A 22,124-nucleotide genomic window follows, 5' to 3' on the forward strand; every position below is an offset into this window, starting at 1 on the left:
GGAGTTCAGATTCCAGCTTGTGTTTCTTCCAGTCCAGCATTTCTCATGATGTACTCTGCATAGAAGTTAAATAAACAGGGTGACAATATACAGCCTTGACGTACTCCTTTTCCTATTTGGAATCAGTCTGTTGTTCCATGTCCAGTTCTAACTGTTGCTTCCTAACCTGCATACAAATTTCTCAAGAGGCAGATCAGGTGGTCTGGTATTTCCATCTCTTTCAGAATTTTCCATAGTTTATTGTGATCCACATAGTCAAAGGCTTTGGCATAGTCAATAAAGCAGAAATAGATGTTTTTCTGGAATTCTCTTGCTTTTTCCAAAGTTGAGATATAAACATACATATCTGTAAGAGTGCCTGAGTGTGTGTGCATAAGTAGTTTATAACATCTTGCTAGAGAGTATCAGTGGAGAAGGCGATGGCACCCTACTCCAGTACTCTTGCCTGGAAAATGCCATGGACGGAGGACCCTGGCAGGCTGCAGTCCATGGGGTCACAAAGAGTTGGACGCAACTGAGGTGACTTAGCAGTAGCAGAGAGTACCAGACTCAGACGTTGTTTGTGAGTCCGGACAGTACCTCTAAATAGAGTTTTTATCTAATAGAAACTTCTCTAGAGATTTGGGAAAAAACTGATGGATGAAGTCCAAAAAATTAAGAATTTTCAGGGAAAATCTGGACAAGAGCAAAATAAGATAGGAAATTTAATGGTTCATATTTATTTGAAACTACAGATACCAACATCCTAAAGACAATATTATCATGCTAAAACCAAAAATTAAGAAATACCAGGACAATTTCTTTTAAATTTATCATAGGATATAAACTTGGTTTAACAGCAGGAAATTGATAAAATTCTCCATAATAATTTTTTTATGAACAACATGTACCCATATCAAAAGATATAGATAAATCATTCTAAAACTTTAGCATTCTTTTATGATTAATAACAACAGTAGTAATTACTACTTTTAAGAATAATAGGAATGCAAGTGAATGTATGACCATCAGTTAGAAACATTTTCCATAAAACCTATAGCATCCTCAAATTTATTGGTGACATGTTAACACATTTTGCTCAAGGCAGCAACTTTACAAAGGTACAATGTGGTTTAACCTTTTGACTAGATTCACCACTTCAATTCAATTCTGGTATAGTTCTTCTCTCACCACATGGTAGTAAGAGGAGAAAAAACACAGGTATATGAAATAGAGGCTGTTTGAGGGCAAAAAGAAAAAAAAAATATCATCTTCATATATATACTATGGTTGTCTACATAGAAAATCTAAAAGAACCTGCAGAAAATTTAATAAGATTAGTAAGAGAATTGCTTTGACTTAAAATGTAATAAATGTCTGTGCTCACTTTAGAGAATGAATTATTAAATTTAATCAAAAGGCTTTAAAGCAATTTTAAGTATAAAGAGAGGATAATGTGAACATAAATAAGAGCTTAACTTAAAGTTGTTAATTTTCCCCCAAATCTTGAATAGACTTAATGCAATCTCAGATCATCAACACTATTTTCTTAGGACTTGACAAGCTAAGTCTAAAACCAAAATATATAAGAGTCTTGGGCCAAGAATAATAGGAAAATTCTGAACCTCTCCTTCTCAAATCCATGGCGATTTTTCCCTAACAGATAGAAACATTTATTATAAAGTTCTAGTTCCTAAGTCACTTTGACTGTGGTAGAGACAGAGAAATAGACCAATGGGGTAGAAGAGGTTCCAGAAACAGACCAACAAATTTCCATCTATATGGAAAATTGATTTATGATAGTTACTATTGAACATAAGTGTGGAAACAAGTAACTATGCTATAAATGATGCTAGAATAATTGTTTAACCATACGGGGAAATCAAACCATATTTATTGCCACATGCAAAGATCAATTTCAGCTGTATTAAAAATGTGGGTAAAATTATAAAATGTGTAGAAGACAATACTGGAGCATATCTTTTACTTCAGATTAGAGAACTCTAATTCAGATCAGAGAATTCACATTTGCCATATAGTAAAGGAAAAAATGATGTTAGATACATTCAAATCAAGAATTTCTCTCAACAAAGGACACCGTAAGCAACGGAAAGGCAGACTTTGACCCTAAAGGAGATAATTACAACACATATAATTAAAAAAAGAGTGATTTCCAAATACACAAAAATACTCTTAAAAGTAATAAGAAAAAGATAAACCAATAGAAAATAACTAAGAACTTGAAGAGAAACCTTACAAAAGAAGTATCATGAATAGCCTATAACCAACTAAAAAAATATTCATTAGTGATCAAAATAAAGCAAATTAAAACTGCATTCTGGTACCAATGTAAACCCCCTGGTCTTACAGAAACTTTAAAGTCAAAGAATATACTTCTTATGGGAAGGTGAGAATAAATTCTTAAGACAAAAAATATATGAAGCTTTAAAGTAGTTGATAAATTTGACTATTTTAACATAAAGTTTTTCTTAATAAAAGACACTGTGTGTGCGTGTGCTAAGTTGCTTCAGTTGTGTATGACTCTTTGCCAACCAAACGGCTGTAGAGCCCACCAGGCTCCTCTATCCATGGGGTTCTCCAGGCAAGAATACTGGAGTGGGTTGCTATGCTCTCCTCCAGGGGATCTTCCTGACCCAGGGACTGAATATAAAATACAAAAATATGGGTAATTCACACAAAAGATATAACACACACACACACACACACAGTCTATAAAATGTGTTACTGATAAATAATTGACATCCAGAAAATATAAAGATCTTCTACAAATCAATAAGAAAAAAAAACCTAGCTCATTAAAAAAGACTAAAATATGGGTAAGTCACACACAAAAAATTAACCTGAATGAATTAGTCAATACACTAGGAAAAAAAAAATCCAAAGCAGCTCCACATTGCTGTTAATCAGAACCTTACAAATGAAAACTAAGATGAGATGAAATTTTATTTGAATCTCTTCTAGCAACCAAAAGATTAGAAAAATCAATTCATGATTTAGGTTTGTAGTGTTTTCAAAGCTGAATAGAGTGCTCCTTTATCTCACTGCTTTCCACTTTAGATTCATAGCAAATGGATGCCAACATGTGGTTGTTTGGAAACTGACTATTTTAAAGTATTTGTGGAACCTGTAAAAAGAGCATTTTTACACTGGAAAAAAAAAAAAAAAACAACCCTTTTAAGAAAAAGCAGTCAACTGTTTTAGACAGCTATTTTAAAATAGCATGGTGCAGATACACACTAGAATAGTGAAAGACAGGGAAGCCTGGCAGGCTGCAGTCCATGGTGTTACAAAGAATCAGACATGACTTAAACTATATACAGTTGTCTGGACAACATCTATATATAAAATAGATAACCAACAAGGACTACTGTATAGCATTGGGACCTATATTCAATATCTTGTAATAACTTGTAATGGAAAATAATCTGGAAAAGAATATACATATATAACTGAATAATTATATATATAAAATATATATATACACACATCTGAATCATTTTGCTGTATGCCAGAAAACACACAACACTGTAAATCAACTATACTTCAATTAAAATAAAATAATGTTACCTATTACCAAATTTCTATGCTTGTTTCATATTATAAAGGTTTTGTTTGTATTGTTATTATAGTGACTAAAGTCCTATATGGCATAAAAAATAGAAATCGGACTCAAAATTATACAATCCAAAGTTTTCTATCCAATTAAATTATTGTATGACAATATTCATTATGTCAGTTCACTAGAAAAAGTATCAGAAAGTATATAGTTTTGCTAGAGTAACATTAGAGAGAACACATGATATAATAGCTTGCATGCTAGGTCAATTTGTTGTCTCATTAGAAATAGAATAAATCATTTAATTATTTGAAACCTTAATTTTCTCACTTGCAAAAATTAAAAAAGATTTTCTTCTCCTCCTCAAAGGAGGAGATTTATATATATATATATATAAAATATATATTACATACATACATATTATGTATTATATATAATATATACATTATTATATATATAAAAACAAACACAAATGCACCTATAAAATATAACTATGATATATATATCTTATGTATAACATATATATACTATTATATATTATATACATATACATATGTATTATATATTACAGTATAATGTGCACTTCACCATTGCTTAGCATTATTCGTGTGTGTAGTCAGTTTAAAAGACTTAGTAATCCATAGTGGTTCAGGCATATGAGAATTATCAGGCACTGCTCGTATGAGGGCAAAATGATTAAAATCTTTATTCGTCCTTAAACACTGAACAAACAATTCAGTTTCAAAGAATTTATCCTCAAGAGATATCATGTGCACAAAGCTGCAGGTACAAGAAAGTTGATAATGACTCTGTTTAGGTTCACTGTATACAACCTAAATGTCCAAAAGTAGGGAACTAATTGATAAACTATGTAGTTTAATAAATGGACTATTTTAGTCATTTAAAATATTATAGGACATTACTGAATAGCATGAATTAAAAATGAGTATTAGATATCCATTGGAGAAGGAAATGGCAACCCACTCCAGTGTTCTTGCCTGGAGAATCCCAGTGATGGGGGAGCCTGGTGGGCTGCCGTCTGTGGGGTCGCACAGAGTCGGACACGACTGAAGCGACTTAGCAGTAGCAGTAGCAGTAGCAACAGTATTAGATATCCATACGATATGCATAAATATCTGATTTCTTAAAATGGCCAATACAATTTTTACTAGTCAAAATTCCATATGGCAGCTTTATTTTCAAGTTGTACTCACCTTTACTTCCTCCTCTTACTCTTGGGTGTTTGAGTGCTAAGTTACTTCAGTCCTGTCCCACTCTTTGGGACTCTATGGACTGTTGCCCATCAGGCTCCTTTGTCCGCGGGATTCTCAAGGCAAGGATACTGGAATAGGTTGCCATTTCCTCCTCCAGGAGATCTTTCCCACCCAGGGACTGAACCCATGTTTCTTATGTCTCCTGCATTGGCAGGTGGATTCTTTACCACTAGCACCGCCTGGAAGCCTTTTTATTTCTCCTTTGCCCCAGTTAAAAACTCAAACTTACTGCTTAATACGCAAAGAAATTCAGGAAATGTCACTTGTCTTAAAGTTTTCTACTTTAACACATAAAGGGTTGTGCAAAAGTATTTTTCTAAAAACTGAGCTAGCTAACCTCACCAAGATGTATACAATTCTTAAATGGCAGCTGTATCTCAATTAGATGTTATCTTAAGTAGAAGTATTTTGTTATCTACTTTAGAGATAAAATGACTTTTCATCTGAAGTGTAAAGATAAATCAGACTGTTTGAGATGTTTTGCTATTCCTGTCATTAAGTGTTGAAACAGAGTGACCACTTTACAGAGATATAAGAGAAAAGATTCAAACTTGGCTGGAAGTTTGAAATAATTAAAAATTCAGATAATTTTGAAGGTGAGATTCCATGATGCTTTTTTCACCCACCACGCAAAAGAAAAATGATGTGTAAATAGATTGGTTGCTGAAATCTTATTCCAATACACTTCTCTTAAAGTCCAGAATAACCAGGATAATTATCAATAATTAACAACAAATAATTCATTTGATTTATCAGTCATAAACTTAAAAGAAGCAAGCAATGAAACAAGTTATTCACCAATACTGTATGCGTTTTGTGCTTATATTTGAGGAAAGAAGTGATATTTTAACACCTGTGCGTAAATAAGAAGCTGAGTCTATAAATGAGTATTTTACTTGATACAGAAAAACTAGTAGCATTTATGGTTGTGATTAAATTGTCCTTAAACATCACCCTTTTCAATTTTTATTCATATCACATGAGATTAATAGCTCCTAAAACCTATTATGTTTTAATTTCTGATGGAAATGGGCAACTCGCCTTACATGTGACTTCACCCACAGATGTGAGTGAAGAGCTCCAGGGCATCTCAGATTCACGAGCACTACATCCTACTTTCTGCACGTGCTTCCTCTCTGCTTCTCAGAGCCCCAGGAAGAAGGTTTAGCACAAACAGCACAGGAGAGTCATCCCCAAGTGCCTCGCCAGTTACCTTTCAACCCAGGGACGAAAGAGCTATTGAATTATGCAACAGCCTTGATCTTTGAGTTAGCCAATTGTCGGAGGCAGTTTGGAACTTCTTTTTCAGTTTGGCCACATTGCAAAGAGGAAATTACTTTGCCCTAATTTCAAGTCATTTGTATAGTGTTCCCTCACACAAAATATTATTGATCCTTAGATTTACCCTGTAGGAAATCAGAAACTAATAAATGAATCAGCTGGTAACAATATAATGATGACTATTACTACTACTAAACCAATATTAAGTCAGATAACACCCCCATTTTACAGCTGAAGAACCCAAGGCACAGACAGGCTAAATAACTGACCCAAAGGCATAAAGCATTTAGAGGACCCAAAGTTAGAAAAGCTAATTATGGCCTAGGCACAAATACACTAGTCCTAGTTTGGTGTGTTTATTTTGTGTTGTTTTATTATTTAGTCGCTCAGTCATATCTGACTCTGTGACCCCATGGAACTGTAGCCTGTCAGACTCCTCTGTACATGAAATTCTTCAAGCAAGAATACTGGAGTGGGTTGCCATTTCCTTCTCCAGGGGACCTTCCCTACCCAGGCATCAAACTCACATCTCTCTTTCATCTCCTGCCTTGCAGGCAGGTTCTTTACCACTGAGCCACTAGGGCCTGAATTCAAGACAGTAGGAAACCTATAGTTATTCCTCCTTCCAAGAAATCTCAGTTTGTTAAAAAAAAAATTTATTGTTTGATGAAACATGTCAATTATCAGTTAGTGTGGTGGCAGAATAATTGTCTTCCTCACCATCCCCCCAAGGATCCAAATCCTAATCTCTGAAACCTGTGAATATGCTGTCTTAAAAGCAAAGGGGATTTTATTTAATAGATGGCAAGTGGACCTAAAATTGCTGATCTGACTACTTCAAGATAGGGAAATTATCCTGGGTTATCTAGGAGGGTCTAAAATAATCACAAGGATCATTAGAAATGAATGAAGGAGTCAGAATATGGAGAATCAGAGAGGTGGCAATGTGAGAACAGCTTGGTTTGCTATTGCTGGCTTTAAAAATAAAGGGAGGGGCCAGGGGCAGAGGACTATCAAAGGCCTCTAGAAGCTGCAAAAGGCAAGAAAATGGCTTTCCCGAAAGGAGCACGATTTTAGCCTAGTGAGAAACGGTGCAGACTTCTAGCCCCCAGAACTGTAAATAATAAATATGTGCCTCCTAAGCCACTGTTTGTGTAACTATTACAGCAGCAACAGAAAATTAATGCATCTGGTTAGTAATTGGAAAATGACAGGAACCCATTCAAGCTTATAATATTTTTTCCTTTCTCCTTTCCTCTTTCCCTTCTAATCTTTATAGTGAAATGAAACATTGCCCTTGTTAGGATTTATAGGAACATGGAAACTTTATCTACTTATGCAAAGCATACTGACACAAAACTCCACAGGTGAAATTAGGAATAAAATTCATTTTGACACACTCTAGCACGTTCCTTTTGAAGACAAAGGTCAGCCTGATTAATGACTATACAGTTGAGTTAAAAGTAAAATTAGTTCTTTCTCAAATTGCAATAGACCTTTTAAATCACAGACCAAGATTATGTTACTGTTTTTCCAAAGTAATTCTAACATCAATCATTTATCTCCATCTCTTCTCATGACACTGTTTGGCTTATTCTAAGCTTTCAGTTTACGTAGCTACATGAAGATAGAGAGTTTATCCCAGGAATGCTCTATGATTTAGTTGAGAAAGTCAGATATGTAGTATTTAAGTATGCTCATTCCTCTTTACCGCTAACTTTTTCTAGACTGCTAAATAAATCTGCTTGAAATAATGACCTGGGTACTAAATAAATCAGATCCTAGAAGCTCTCCTTCTTGTTACAGAAATCCTAATTCCGGATCTGAATGTATTGTATACACATGCATATATGGACACAGATAAAATGAAGTGGAAATGAGACTGGACGTTAGTGAGGAAAAATAGATATACTTCCTTGTCTGCTATTGATAGCTGTATGTATTTTGTGAAAGTCACTTAACTTGAGACTCAGTTTGCAAAGTGAAGTTAGTAATACATATTTTCCTAAGTACTAAGGAGCAAATGAATTCAATGTAAATGATTATATCCTGTCAATGGTAAAGTTTATGCCAACATGTTACTAATTACATTTTTTTGATTTGTTGTGCTGCTTTATTTTTTTATGTTCCAAAATTTAATATAGAATTCATTTCCTACATTTATTTTTCATTTTACTCCTCCTTATTGGGATCATACATAATTTTCACTTAAATGCTTCTGAAAGACCTACTAAATTACTTTTATTACACTGGATTAAACATTATTCAGTATTACATAAAATGTTCAACACTATCTTGCATATAGTTATGTGTGTGTGAGAAAGATAAATGATAAATAATAAAATTTAGGTCTTTACAGTGGGTGCTACAGTAGGAAGAATGTCATTTAATTAACCAAAGTAGTGCCTTTATGTGTTATAATAATAATAATATCTAACATTTATTGACCACTTGCAATGTGTCAGACATATGCTTTACATGGATCAGCTCACATTAATTCAATGAAAATCCAATGAAGTATAAATTGATTATGATTACTCTTCCAGAAAGCAGTGGAGCTGTAATGCCAGAGGCAGCATCCTTCATCACTGTACATGAAATCTTTCCAGCAATTACAGCCCAGCCTGTTTCTCTGAGAGCCTTTTCCCCCATCTTCCCCACCTGACACTTTAAAACAGATACACTGACATGAAACTTAACATTTGTATTCAGTGACAAGTTATCATTGTCCAGATCTTATTTTGTTGAATACATTTCTGATGGCTAGCTTTTAGTGGGCTGAAGTTAGAATTTTTCTCTTAGTGTTTTCCATCATAACAGTAACTCAAAAATAATATATAAATAGCCAATTTTTGTCAAACTGGGGATAAAATCTATAGCAATGAAAGAGGATTGGATATGATATATTTATTTGGCTTAGAACTTCATTTGCACATTTCCCCCTATTTCTCTACTTTTAAAAAAAAAACAGATTTGGCTAATGATATTTTCTTTATTTAAAGAGTGCCACTTTTCATCATGACCTCTGGAATGCACACACGTGCTACCACTTTGAAACAATAATTAGTGCTTTTCTTATCTGAAATTTTGATTCACGAGGAATATAAGTAACTATAGACTAGTTATGTTCTGTGGAATGCTTATGACTTTTGAGCATTTTCAATATGCCTATTAAATCAGAAAACACATATGATCTAAGTAATGTTAAAATTAATTACAAGAAAACAATACACATAATCGCTGTTCTTGAAACAGACTGGCCAGAACCTCATAAATCTGAGCATCTTAACATTTTTTTCAACACACTTGTTTGGCAAACATCTTCCTCCCTTGCATAATTCTTATCCAAATAGAACTGTAATTTGTAGTAACTGTAATGAGAAAAGAAAAAGAAATAAATGACATATAGATTAAACAGGAAAAGATAAAATTGTCTTTATTTGCATAAGAGATGATTATCTACATAGAAAAGTCCCTGAAGTCTGCAAAAAATTGCTATAACTACTAAGTTCACTCTACTAAGTTCACTAAAGTCACAGGATAAAAAGATACAAGATAATACATGAAAAAATCATTAAATTTTATATATTAAAATAAATGTATAGAATCAAAAGTGATGAATTCTGTACCAATTATAATTGCTTCAAAGAAAATTAAAACATGAAAACATAGACAGGATATGTATGCTGGAAGTGACAAAATGTTCATGAAAAATGTCAAAGAAAGGCTAAATAAATGAAGATACATTATTTCATGAGCCAGAATAATTGATATAGCAAAGATGTCAACTCTAAAATTCATGTGTTGGTTTATTCCTATCAAAATCTAAGGAAGTTTTTCTTTTTTTAAGGCATAGAAATAAATATTCTAAAATGTTTGTTTCTAAATTCTCTATCTTCTAGGGCCTCTGCCTTTACATATATATATTTCAGAATATTTATCCCAGATGAATGAAACTTATGTTTATAACAAAACATGTACACAAATGTTCATAGTAGTTCTAACACCTAAACAACTCAGATATATGGTTAAATGCACTGTAGTATATTCATACTAGGGGCTTCCCTGTGGCTCAGATGGTAAGGAATCTGCCTACAATATGGGAGACCCAGGTTCAATCCCTGGGTTGGGAAGATCGCCTGGAGAAGGGAATGGCAATCCACTCCAGTATTCTTGCCTGGAGAATCCCACGGACAGAGGAGCCTGGCGGGGTACAGTCCATGGAGTCACAAAGAATTGGACTTGACTGAGTGATTGACACTTTCACTTTCACATTCATACCATGGGATACTGCTGCTGCTAAGTCGCTTCAGTCGTGTCCGACTCTGTGCGACCCCATAGACGGCAGCCCACCAGGCTCCCCCGTCCTTGGGATTCTCCAGGCAAGAACACTGGAGTGGGTTGCATTTCCTTCTCCAATAATAAAAAGAAGAAACTATTGATATATACAATAAAATGAAAGAATCTCCAGGGAATTGTACTGATTGAAAATAAAAAATCCTCAAAGGCCACTATAGCATGATTTTATATGTAAACCATTCTTAACCTGAGAAAATTATAGAAATGAAGAACAGATACACAATTGACAGGAGTTAAGATGAGGGTAGTTGTAGTCCCCATAGGGCAACATGGGATCCCTGCGGTGGTGGAAATGCCTGTGTCTTAACTGTATCAATCTCAAAATCCTTTTTGGGATGTTATACTATAGTTTGGAATATGTCACCATGGTGAGAAACTGGGTTAATGTTGCATGGAATCTCGCTGTATCATTTCTTACAAACACATGTAAACTTTTTAATTTTTTTTTTTCAAAACAAAAGTTTACAGTTAGTGTTCAGTTGGGAATTTTCCTCCGATAGTCAGAATTTTGGGGTTTCTACCTAAGCACTACTACCTTGACACTTAAGCCTATTCAAAAGGTGTTCTTGAGCACATTTTGATTTTGTCAAAAAAAGTGATTAACTCAGAGCACGAATGGAAGGGTTAAAATAACTGGAGTTATCTAATCAGGTCAGTGAAATCAGGGTTGAGACCCTATTTCAGTGATGAAATGATGTATCATACAGAGTAAAGTAACCAGAAGTTTGATATGTCCACTGATAAAGAAAACAAAAGGATAAATGGAATAGACTCAAACTGCAGGATTCTTTTCAATCAATAATACAGAAGGCCTGTGCTTCTCTCACTCAGCAGGGGCTACAGTCTTCCACTGTTAGCAAACCAACTACTCTAAAACCTTACTTCATGTTTTATCAATTCAGCAATTGATATTTAAGAGGAATAGTCTAAGGGACCACATAGTCATTGATATGTCTAGACTCTCCAAGATTTACCATTATACTAAAGCCATATCCAACCAGTAAAGCTGAAGAAGCTGAACGATTCTATGAAGACCTACAAGATCTTCTAGAATTAACACCCCAAAAAGATGTCCTTTTCATTATAGGAGACTGGAATGCAAAAGTAGGAAGTTAAGAGCTACCAGGAGTAACAGGCAAATTTGGCTTTGAAGTACAAATTGAAGCAGGTCAAATGCTAACAGTTTTGCCAAGAGAACACATTGGTCTAGCAAACACCCTCTTCCAACAACACAAGAGAAGACTCTACACATGGACATCACCAGATGGTCAAAACTGAAATCAGATTGATTATATTCTTTGCAGCCCAAGATGGAGAAGCTATATGCAGTCAGGAAAAACAAGACCAGGAGCTGACTGTGGCTCAGATCATGAACTCCTTATTGCCAAATTCAGACTTAAATTGAAGAAAGTATGGAAGATCACTAGATCATTCAGATATGACCTAAATCAAATCCCTTATGATTATACAGTGGAAATGACAAATAGATTCAAGGGATTAGATCTGATAGACAGAGTCCCTGAAGAACTTTGGATGGAGTTTAGTGACATTATACAGGAGGCAGTGATCAAGACCATCCCCAAGAAAAAGAAATGCAAAAAGGCAAAATGGTTTTCTGAGAAGGCCTTGCAAATAGCTGAGAAAATAAGTGAAAGACAAAGGAGAAAAGGAAAGATACACCCATCTGAAAGCAGCTTTCCAAAGAATAGTAAGGAGAAATAAGCCTTCTTCAGTGATTAATGGAAAGAAATAGAGGAAAACAATAGAATGGGAAAGACTAGAGATCTCATCAAGAAAATTAGAGCTACTAAGGGAATATTTCATGTTCAGACAGGCACAATAAAGGACAGAAATGGTACAGACCTAATAGATGCAGAAGATGTTAAGAAGAGGTGGCAAGAATATGCAGAAGAACTATACAAAAAAGATCTTCATGACCCAGATAACCACAATGGTGTGATCACCCACCTAGAGCCAGACATCCTGGAATGTGAAGTCAAGTGACCTTAGGAAGCCTCACTATGAACAAAGCTGTTGGAGGTGATGGAATTTCAGTTGAGCTATTTCAAATCCTAAGATGATTCTGTGAAAGTGCTGCACTCAATATGCCAGCAAGTTTGGAAACTTTCATGAATTTCCTCATATTTCTATTATACCAAGTGTAGGAAGTTTTACTTTAACAAAAATAGGAAACATTTGAGTCAGGGCTCGGAGAAATAAATCATGGAGAAGATTGTTAGTAAGGTGCTCAGAGGAAGCAGCTATTTTCTTGAAGATGGCATAATTCATTTGAATATTCAGTTCTTGAAAGGTCTGAATATTCATTGGAAGGACTGATGCTGAAGCTCCAATACTTTCGCCATCTGATAGGAAAAGCCAACTCATGGGAAAAAACCTGATGCTGGGAAAGACTGAAGGCAGGAGGAGAAAAGGGTGACAGGATGAGATGATTAGATGGCATCACTGACTCAATGGACATGAGTCAAGCTCCGGGAGGTAGTGAAGAACAGGGAACCTGGTGTGCTGCAGGCTTTGTGTGGGGTCGCAGAGAGTTGGACATGACTAAGTGACTGAATAACAACATAGTTCATTATTTATACCTTTCAAAACCAATCCGTTTTCACCTGGAAATCTGGGAGTCAGAGTGGTACTCCTCTTTAGCATCTCCAAAAGCTTTATCCTCACTAAGTTTTAAAAACAACTAGAGGCCATAACCATGCAGACTTGCTGCTGAAGCATTTCCTCAGCTCACTGGGCGTGGGGGAGGATGGAGTGGTTGGTTGGGGGCTGGTGGGGAGAAGAGCAAGAAGAAGAGGAAGTGGTGGAGGAGGAGGCTAAAAAAAAAAAAACAAAAAACAACAGCTAGAAAATTGAGTGATTTTCCTCCCTCATAGCTCAGTCGGTAAAGAATTTGCCTGCAATGCAGGAGACCTGGGTTCACTTCCTGGGTCGGGAAAATCCCCTGGAGAAGGAAATGGCAATCCACTCCAGTATTCTTGCCTGGAAAATCCCATGGACAGAGGAGCCTGGTGGGCTACAGTCCATGGGGTTGCAAGAGTTGGACACGACTTAGCGACTAAACTAACTACAGACTTAAAATATTACACTAAAGAAAATGAAATGACTGCACCTTAGAATCCTCAGCAGCTGATCTGATCATATTTTTTTCAGGTGCTGTTCAGACCTAGCAGCTCTATACTGCAGGCTGCATGCCACCAGGCTCTTGGCATTTGGACAGCCCAGAGGAACAATGGCCCTATGTAAGAGAAAGGTTGATTCCAAAGCTGACCTCATCACAACCTGTCCTGAGTTAACAGACAAGAGCAAGGATGTGAAGACCAACTAATAAAAACAAACCAGAGAATATTGATTCCAGCCCAGAAACATAGTGTTTAATTTATTAATAAAAGGCAGCTCTTTGGAAAATCCTGTCTTCTGTTGTCAAACAAGCATTGGGACCTTTCTATCTTTCCAATCATTCAATTAGAGCAGAGACAAGAGAATGACACTCTTGGCTTTCAAGCAAGCCTGACGGCACAGGGTGAATACAGGATTTGGATGCACTATTCTTTCAGATTGCCAGTTTTAATTTCTGATTAAAAAAAGAGATCCTTTCTTCTCATACATTCAGCTATTTTTCACTTTTCTCTCAAAGGCAAAATGGAGAGATCTAACTCCACCTAATGGCTTTTAATTTAACATGAAAGTATCCTATAGGGCTAAAGTATTTCACTTTATAAAGTCAAATAAGTTGCACTTTGTTTTCTAAGTTAATATACTACTTGGAATACAAATGAAAGAACAAATTACAGTTGACTGATCCTGCCTGAAAGCCCTAAATTTAAGAGTCTTCTGAGTGTAAAAGTTTATATCTTTTATTTACTGACCTGGCCTCAAAAGATAATTGCATTAAGTAATATCTTTGATCAATATTAGGGAATACAAATACAAAGGAAAATAAATTGTCAAGTATGTGTATATGAGCCAAATGTGTGAAACGCCCATATATTCAATGATATAGAGTTGGCATGTTAAGGTCATATAAGTATATTCAAATTAAAATTTAAGCAAAGTATTATTGAGCAAGCGAAGCTATATCAAGAGTAAAAAATTTACAAGTAGAAAGCATGTGATTGATTACTGATCAAGCTGATGGGGTAATGAGGGGTGGTGGTGTTCAGGGAGCTGTTTTGCCACTTCAGTTCTACTCTCCTGCACCCTAAAAGTATTTAAATGCCTCGAGTACATCCCTGCTATGTTTCAATAGAGGAAATTTAAATATCCTGAACTACACTAGATTTGCAAATATATATAGTCACAACTGATTTTGTCTCAGGAGTATAGACACACTTATTGTCTAAATAAATTCATCTACTTCTGTTGCCCTGAAAGAGAAGTCCATGTATGAAACACCATTTTTCTTAAAATGTAAACTAGAAAGGATCCATTTTAATCCCCACGGATATCGCTTAAATAGAAAAATTTCTTGTCTCAAATTTAAAATTCTCGAATCAACCTCACACAGATCTCTTGCCACACATAACTTTGAAGTCTTGTCAGCACCACTACCTAATTTATATGAAATACCCTGGAGTCACTGATTCTTTGTAGTATTATTTGTTAAATATTCAAGCACTGCTTTAAAGTACATATGAGGCTACTAATCAATCCCGGTGCCCTTAAACTGCATGCTACGCTATGCACAGTCTTCTCCTCTAAGCACGGGAAATTCTCAGTCATATTTGCCTTTGATAACTTTATCTTCCTTTATTTTAGAAGTATCACAGGAAGAAAGAAAGCCATTATAAAGTTCATCTGCGGTATTCTGGTAATGGAGTAAAGGACTCTGCAGGAATTTGAGAATGCACCCAGGTATGTGTATGTTTGTATCTGTGTCTGTGGATGTATCTGGGCTCTTCCGTAAGGAACAGGAGTGTGGCTAGGTTCTGGGAGAGATTCTAATCATGTTAAAGTACTCCCCAGCTTAGCACTTAGTTTTGAATGATGTGGAGTCCCTTGAATATCTACAATGGTTGAAAAGCCAGGGTTACTTATCACAAATGCTTTCATTCTTCCCTCCTGTGTTAAACCGCCATCCTTTACAAAAGTCTGTCTGGATTCTATAATTATGACCTCAAAATCAAATTACTTTTTTAACATCTTCTGGAGTTATATGATACATCAATATATTATAAAACTGATTAATCAATTTTTGTGATAATACAGATCAAGAGAGTTATCAAAGAAAAAACTCAAAGCTGTGTGTATACATTTGAGACAGGGAAAAATGGAAAAAGAAAGCTAGAGTGAGCTACATGTATCTAACCATGTAGACATGACAGAGTGTACCACGCCTCCATCACACACACATTCACACACATGCACACGGAGAGGAAAGAGAGAAAGTGATTAGGTCAGCAGAGATGCCGCCAAACACAGTTACGTAAAAAGCAGAGAAGAGGAGTTTGTTCAGAGAACGCTCTCTTCTGACTTAAGAGCCCAATTCACAGTTCAAGGGTGGCTGCCAGGCTACCAAGAAAAAGAGGAAATATGGTGAGTACTTACTTACCTCAAAGAAAAATTAAAACAAAACCAGGTAATGGGTCTAATTTTGTGAAGAAAGTATTTCACTGCAACAGTTATGAGGAAAATCAAGGTAATATAAAGATCAGAAAAAGAATTCTGTGAGCTCATAAACACTGCTAAGTGCTCTAGAATTTCCCTTTACTTATGAATACAAAGTACTCAATGTGAATACTTGAACATGGATGAAATAATCTTTGGATAAGTGTAATATCCTAAGAGCTATGAGGATTACATTGATATCAAAGCTGATAACTGGCAGGTACTACCAACATGCAAAAATTGTTAAATATTTAAATCACAAATGCCTAATCCTCCTAAGTGCGTTTCTACCCTGGTTCCTGACTTGCCCGTCAACTAGCAGCTCAAATATTATCACCAAGGGCCCTATAGTCAATGACCTTTCTGATTTGTCTACGCCCTTTGTCAACCCAAATCCTCATGGTTTTTAACTTAATAAAAAAGGTTTTTGGTTCCCTGTCAACTCAGGACTTAGGAAAGCCAGTGTTTACCTCATGTGCATGATTTCTTCTCTGACCTTCCAAGGAGTTTTTAGAAAGAGAATGAGGCTGACAGGCAGTCATGAAGACCAGTCCAAACACCAGCCCAGTCGTGCACACTCCCGCTACTCAATACACTCACAGAAGAAAGAAAGGAGGCCCTGGGGGACAGTGAGTCTGGTGGTAGTAGATTGTGAGCCAGACCAGAGATGCCCAGTGAGGATCCCCATTTTGCGATCCTTGCTGAATTTAATTGCCATCTACTTGTGTATCTTTCTTGAAATCCGCACAAGCCCTCCTATCTGGGATATTGACAATATTATCATTATTAATAAAAATAGAAGGCTAACCTTCACAGTGTCTTCATTATGTGTCCAAGACATTCTAAACACACACATGCATACATAGGCACGTGCACACACACACACACACACACACATAATTTGAGCACTAATAATCATTATCATTTCAATCATTTAGATTTAAGAAAAATAGACAGCATAGAATTTACTCAAAATACTGAGTGGTAGAAGCAGGATTAAACCCAAACAGCCCAAGAGCTGAGGTCATTTATTTACCATGTAAACTGCTCTCAATGGCCTACAGTCTCCATTTACCTAAATAGATATTACAGGTATCCCGTGAACTGTCCCCAAACTCAAATTTGGGAAATGCTAAGCTACACATATTTAACTTTTTAAATACAGGCCTCCTTGAGTATTTTAAAAATATTTTAGCAAAATAACATGTATTGTGGTTATAACTCAGATAATTCAAAAGATATTGTTCTTAAACTGCTTAAAATAGTCTTAATAAAATTCTCCCCTATTCCCAATCCTGCTTTTCAATTTCTGCTTTCTTGTTTTTTGCTTTTACTTTTTCATTTCAGCTGGTGGTTGACACTAATGGTCCTAATATTAGAATAATGACTTTAATAATGTCTCCATAATAGGTGATTAGCACTATTTCTTGATTTATATGCTTTGGAAGACAATTATGAGCTCTAAAGAACAAGAATTTAGTTTATTTATAACCTTTCCCTCTACTTCAGTTGATATTTACATTTTAGATCTTCTTTTGCATATCTTTTACTTTTAAATAATACCTCTAGATTATAGTTATCTATCACCTTGAGTCTTTGCACCCCACCTTATCTTCCACCATCCATACTCAATTTCCTCCCTCTAACCCTGCCTGAGACATGCAGCTTTGCTTTTATATCACTAAGGCTAATATATTTATAGTCTTTTCTGCAACCTAGGGCTTTCTGTTTGATTACTATTGGAAAATCAAATGATGTTATCCCATGATATTATGTGAGACTCAATTTCTGGCATATGAACCACAGATATTAAAAAGTCATTTCCTGTTCAGTTGCATATTCTTTCAGGAAGTAAACAATGTTCCAAGACCTCCATCTACAGTACCTGTAACTTTCAGCTTTTCAGCCCCAATGGTAATCTCATCTTCATCTGCAGAAAACAGCACCCTGCCATCTTCACTCGCTCTCACTTCAAATCTTTTACACTGAGCTTCCACAGCATCAGCTCCTATGGTCAGAGGAAAGGTTTAAAAATGAATCTTGTATCCAAGAAACCATAAACATGTATTTTTTTTTTTAGAAAAAGAAGAGAAATACATACATTATTTAATCTCTGCAGTATGTTTTATACCTAAATTAGTATTTTAAAATTACCATCCTTTCAGGATTCTAATTTGGTAGAATATTGCTGGGCCAGGATGGTCGGGTACATATTTGACATCTACATCCCTGACATAGGCCTGACAAAGTCTGTGGGTTTAGCCAGCTGGGAAATCTTTGCATGTACACAAGGAGAGACGATGTTTGCTCTGTTCTTTGTGGCTGCCTGCAGACTTGGCATTTTACTTGGCATGTGCTAGATGCTTCATAGGCACTTGTGGACAGAAGGACTCTCATTTTTCTCTTTGCAAGTAGACAATAGTGTCTATACTTGCTATAGTGCAGGGAAATTGTGAACCTTTAGTTATTCAACATTCCATAGATGCTAATATTGATATTTGTTCACTCTTTATTACTACCTAATCTGAGGAGATCAGCCCTGGGATTTCTTTGGAAGGAATGATGTTAAAGCTGAAAACTCCAGTACTTTGGCCACCTCATGTGAAGAGTTGACTCATTGGAAAAGACTCTGATGCTGGGAGGGATTGGGGGCAGGAGGAGAAGGGGACGACAGAGGATGAGATAGCTGGATGGCATCACTGACTCGATGGACATGAGTCAGAGTGAACTCCGGGAGTTGGTGATGGACAGGGAGGCCTGGCATGCTGCGATTCATGGGGTGGCAAAGAGTCTGACAGGACTGAGCGACTGAACTAAACTGAATATGAATCCATTTTAGATTCAATATTGTAAATGTATGTGTGTATCACATACATACACACACATATATATAGCATATATATATTTAATGTTCTCCAATGTATCGTCTAATCAATAATTTTCATTATTAAAATTTAATATTAAATAAATATAATTGTATCATGTAATGGAAAATCTGTTTTCAATTTATTGGACCATTTGGCATATTAATCCACCCACAATCCACAAAGCCAGCTCCCATATTTTAAAAAAAAAACAACACATAATTAATTTGAGAGCATGGCTTCAGCAAGACAATCAAATTGGTCAGGGAGTAGGCAATTGCTATTTCCACAACAGTAATTTATTTCTTTTGGCATATGCATTTGGCATATGCATCTATATCTTCGTCTTTTGTTAAGAACTGGACCATCCCTCCTCTGCTGTCTACAGCAGAAACTCTTGTCAGATACAATGTGGTCCACTCAGGGCCCCGGGCAGCACACTTTGTGCCTATTTTCATTTCTCTGTACCTATGCTATGGGCTGAATGTGGATTCTCCAAATTCATATCTGGATATCCTAACTCATAATGTGATGGTGTTAGGACATGGGATCTTTGGAAGGTAATTAGGTCATGTGAATGGAGCCCTCATGTGTGAAGCTGGTGCCCTAATCAAAAGACACAAGTGAGCTTGCTTTCTCCCTGCATGTAATCGACCACGTGAAGACACGAGGAGAAGTGGGCTGTCTGCAAGTCAGGAAGCAGCCCCTCACCAGACACTGGGTTTGTTGTCACTTTAATCTTGGACTTCCCTCCAGAACGGTGAGAAATAAAATTCTGTTGTTCAAGCCACCCACTGTATGGTGTTTTGTTACAGCAGTCTGAATGGACTAAGACGATCAACTATCGTGTTTTGTTAGCTATATGACCCCCAGGAATTCAAAACATGAGGTTATATTTGTACTTCAAAATACCCTCCAAATTTAAAATTATCTCTAGCTTCTAGTAGGCATTTAGAACTTTCTTCCCCTTTCCTTGTCCTCAATCCCACCTCAGAACTACTCTCAATACCTGTCTGGGGGCTTTAGTAACTTACACCTCCCACCATCACAGCTCCTTAGGAGCCCTTAATTAAACGAAGGCATTAATTTACATACCCTGATAACATGTGGGATAATTTCTCTGAAAACAGAAAACTTTTCTCATATTCCGAAACTACTTACATGTTTTCAGGTCTACGAAGAAAGTGTGACAAACTCCAAGCAGAACAATGCTAAGTACTTAAAAACTGTGCTAACCATGCAAGCTATCAAGTTCAAAACAGCATGAACAGTATTTTAAAGTCTGTTTTTTATTTTTTTTTAAGCAAATAACTTTCCTTACAGGATTTAATGGTAATATTGGAGAAACCGTGGAACACCTTTTGTTCATGTTCAAAGTCTTTGCATTTGATCTTGTAAACATTATTTCAGCATCCTGTATTCAGTTGATTGTTTTTTTTTTTTTTTTCCTAATCATGGTCTAACTTCCCTGTATTGAACTTTTAATCTTTGAACCATAATAACTCAAATGGATGATGTTCAAAAAGTCATGCTCGAGGCCAGAAGTGCTGATAAAAGTGATTTCTGGGTTTTGAGGCTTCTGTGTTTCAATCTATCTTCTGGGCACTGAAGCATGCATTAAATATGAACTGCCTAAAGATATTACAGATACTGTACACATAAAACCTTGCTTCCTGCAAATATATTTAATTACTGGGTAAATTGATCCACAAAATATATCACTGACCTTAATGACATCGAACTGTAAGTTCACTGTGCTTATGTATACATATATCCACATATACTACAGACACACACACATACACACACACACACCGGGAAGACTTTTCTTGGCATAATACTTAATATTGTTATATTGGAGATATTTTATGAATTGAGTGTCTGGATATGGTGAAATGAGTTGATATCTTAGTTCATTACATTTAAATAAGCACAAGAAAATAAGGAGATGAGCAAACATTCGTGCACCTGGAATAGAAGAGAGGCATCTAGGCCATAAATAAATGGAGGCAGACTCATCCAATTGACTAATAGATATACAAATTAATACATCAGACTACACTTTATTCAGCATATTAGTATAATTACACAAGGCAAAATTACAAGCAATTAGCAATGCGTTGACAGTAAGTAAATATTTTAAGTCCGAAAATAACTTTGAATATAGGGTGCTTCTATACATTGCTTTTATTCTCTGCAAATAGAAAGCAGTTAATATATGTAATTGGACACATACTGCATCGTTATGAATGTTTATGTTTAAAGTTAATATATTAGGCTATATGAAACTGAATTTATTATATCCTTACATGCTTTGTGTTGTCTTATTCAGATAATTCAAAAGTCTACATCTCATATTCTCTAAGCTATGTCACCTTAGGATCCAGTTGTTCAGAGGGGCAGTGATACCCATTTTCATCTTATCTCAATCAAAGACGCTTTTAAAGATGCAGGAGAGCATCATATTTGAATGTCTCTGGGTAAAGAGCTCTGGTTCCTTAGTAGGTAGATCATGGGAGATGAGTTATCCAGGCAATTCTACATTTTATTAGTCATCTCAAAACAACAACTTGCTCACTAAAACATCCAGGCTTTTCTGAGAAGTTCATGTCAGCAACTTCAAAATCAAACAAGGAACAATGAGGCACAGAACAAGAAAGGATGGGGGTTGGTCAAGACGGCAGAGTGAGAGGAGGAGGAGCCCCTCTCCCCCCACCAACACATCAAAAACATGTCTCCAAGTGGAAAACTGCTCACTGAAAACTAACTGGAAACTGGCAGGAGGGCTGCTGTACAACCAAGCTCCAAGACAATTTACAGGTAATCAGGAAGCAAGGGAAGAAGGGTCATGTGATTTGGACCTGTGCTCCCTGGGGGTGACTTAGAGGAAAGGAAGAATACAGGGGTGGACACACTGGGGAGCGAGAGGCAAGAGCCTCTGATTGGGCGCCTGGGTCCTGGGACCTGCTGTGGGGAAGACCAGCTGGTTAGAGGACCACTGAGGGAGAGAAGAGGGCTTTGGCAGGCCTGGACGCTGAGGGCAAGGGGTGTGCTCACTGGTTTGCCCTCAAGGAAAAGTCTGAAAGGGCAGAGAGGACTGCTCTAGAGCCTCCAGGTTTCTTGTGACAGCCTTGGCTTGTGACACAGACTGAGCCCAGAAAAGGC

The 22,124-nt window shown here is 36.2% G+C and overlaps 1 protein-coding gene across 1 annotated transcript in view; it reads right to left on the bottom strand.

Moving 5' to 3' along the window:
- The window catches only part of SGCZ (sarcoglycan, zeta), a 395,846-nt gene that overhangs the window by 37,815 nt on the left and 335,907 nt on the right, over positions 1–22,124 (bottom strand). The window contains exon 4 of the mRNA XM_010838840.1: positions 17,981–18,103. Coding sequence (XP_010837142.1) covers positions 17,981–18,103 — 123 coding nt within the window. The remainder of the gene's footprint in view (positions 1–17,980; positions 18,104–22,124) is intronic.

Source organism: Bison bison, unplaced genomic scaffold, assembly GCF_000754665.1.
Source record: "Bison bison bison isolate TAMUID 2011002044 unplaced genomic scaffold, Bison_UMD1.0 scf7180017864105, whole genome shotgun sequence".
In the NCBI taxonomy this organism is placed as follows: domain Eukaryota; kingdom Metazoa; phylum Chordata; class Mammalia; order Artiodactyla; family Bovidae; genus Bison; species Bison bison.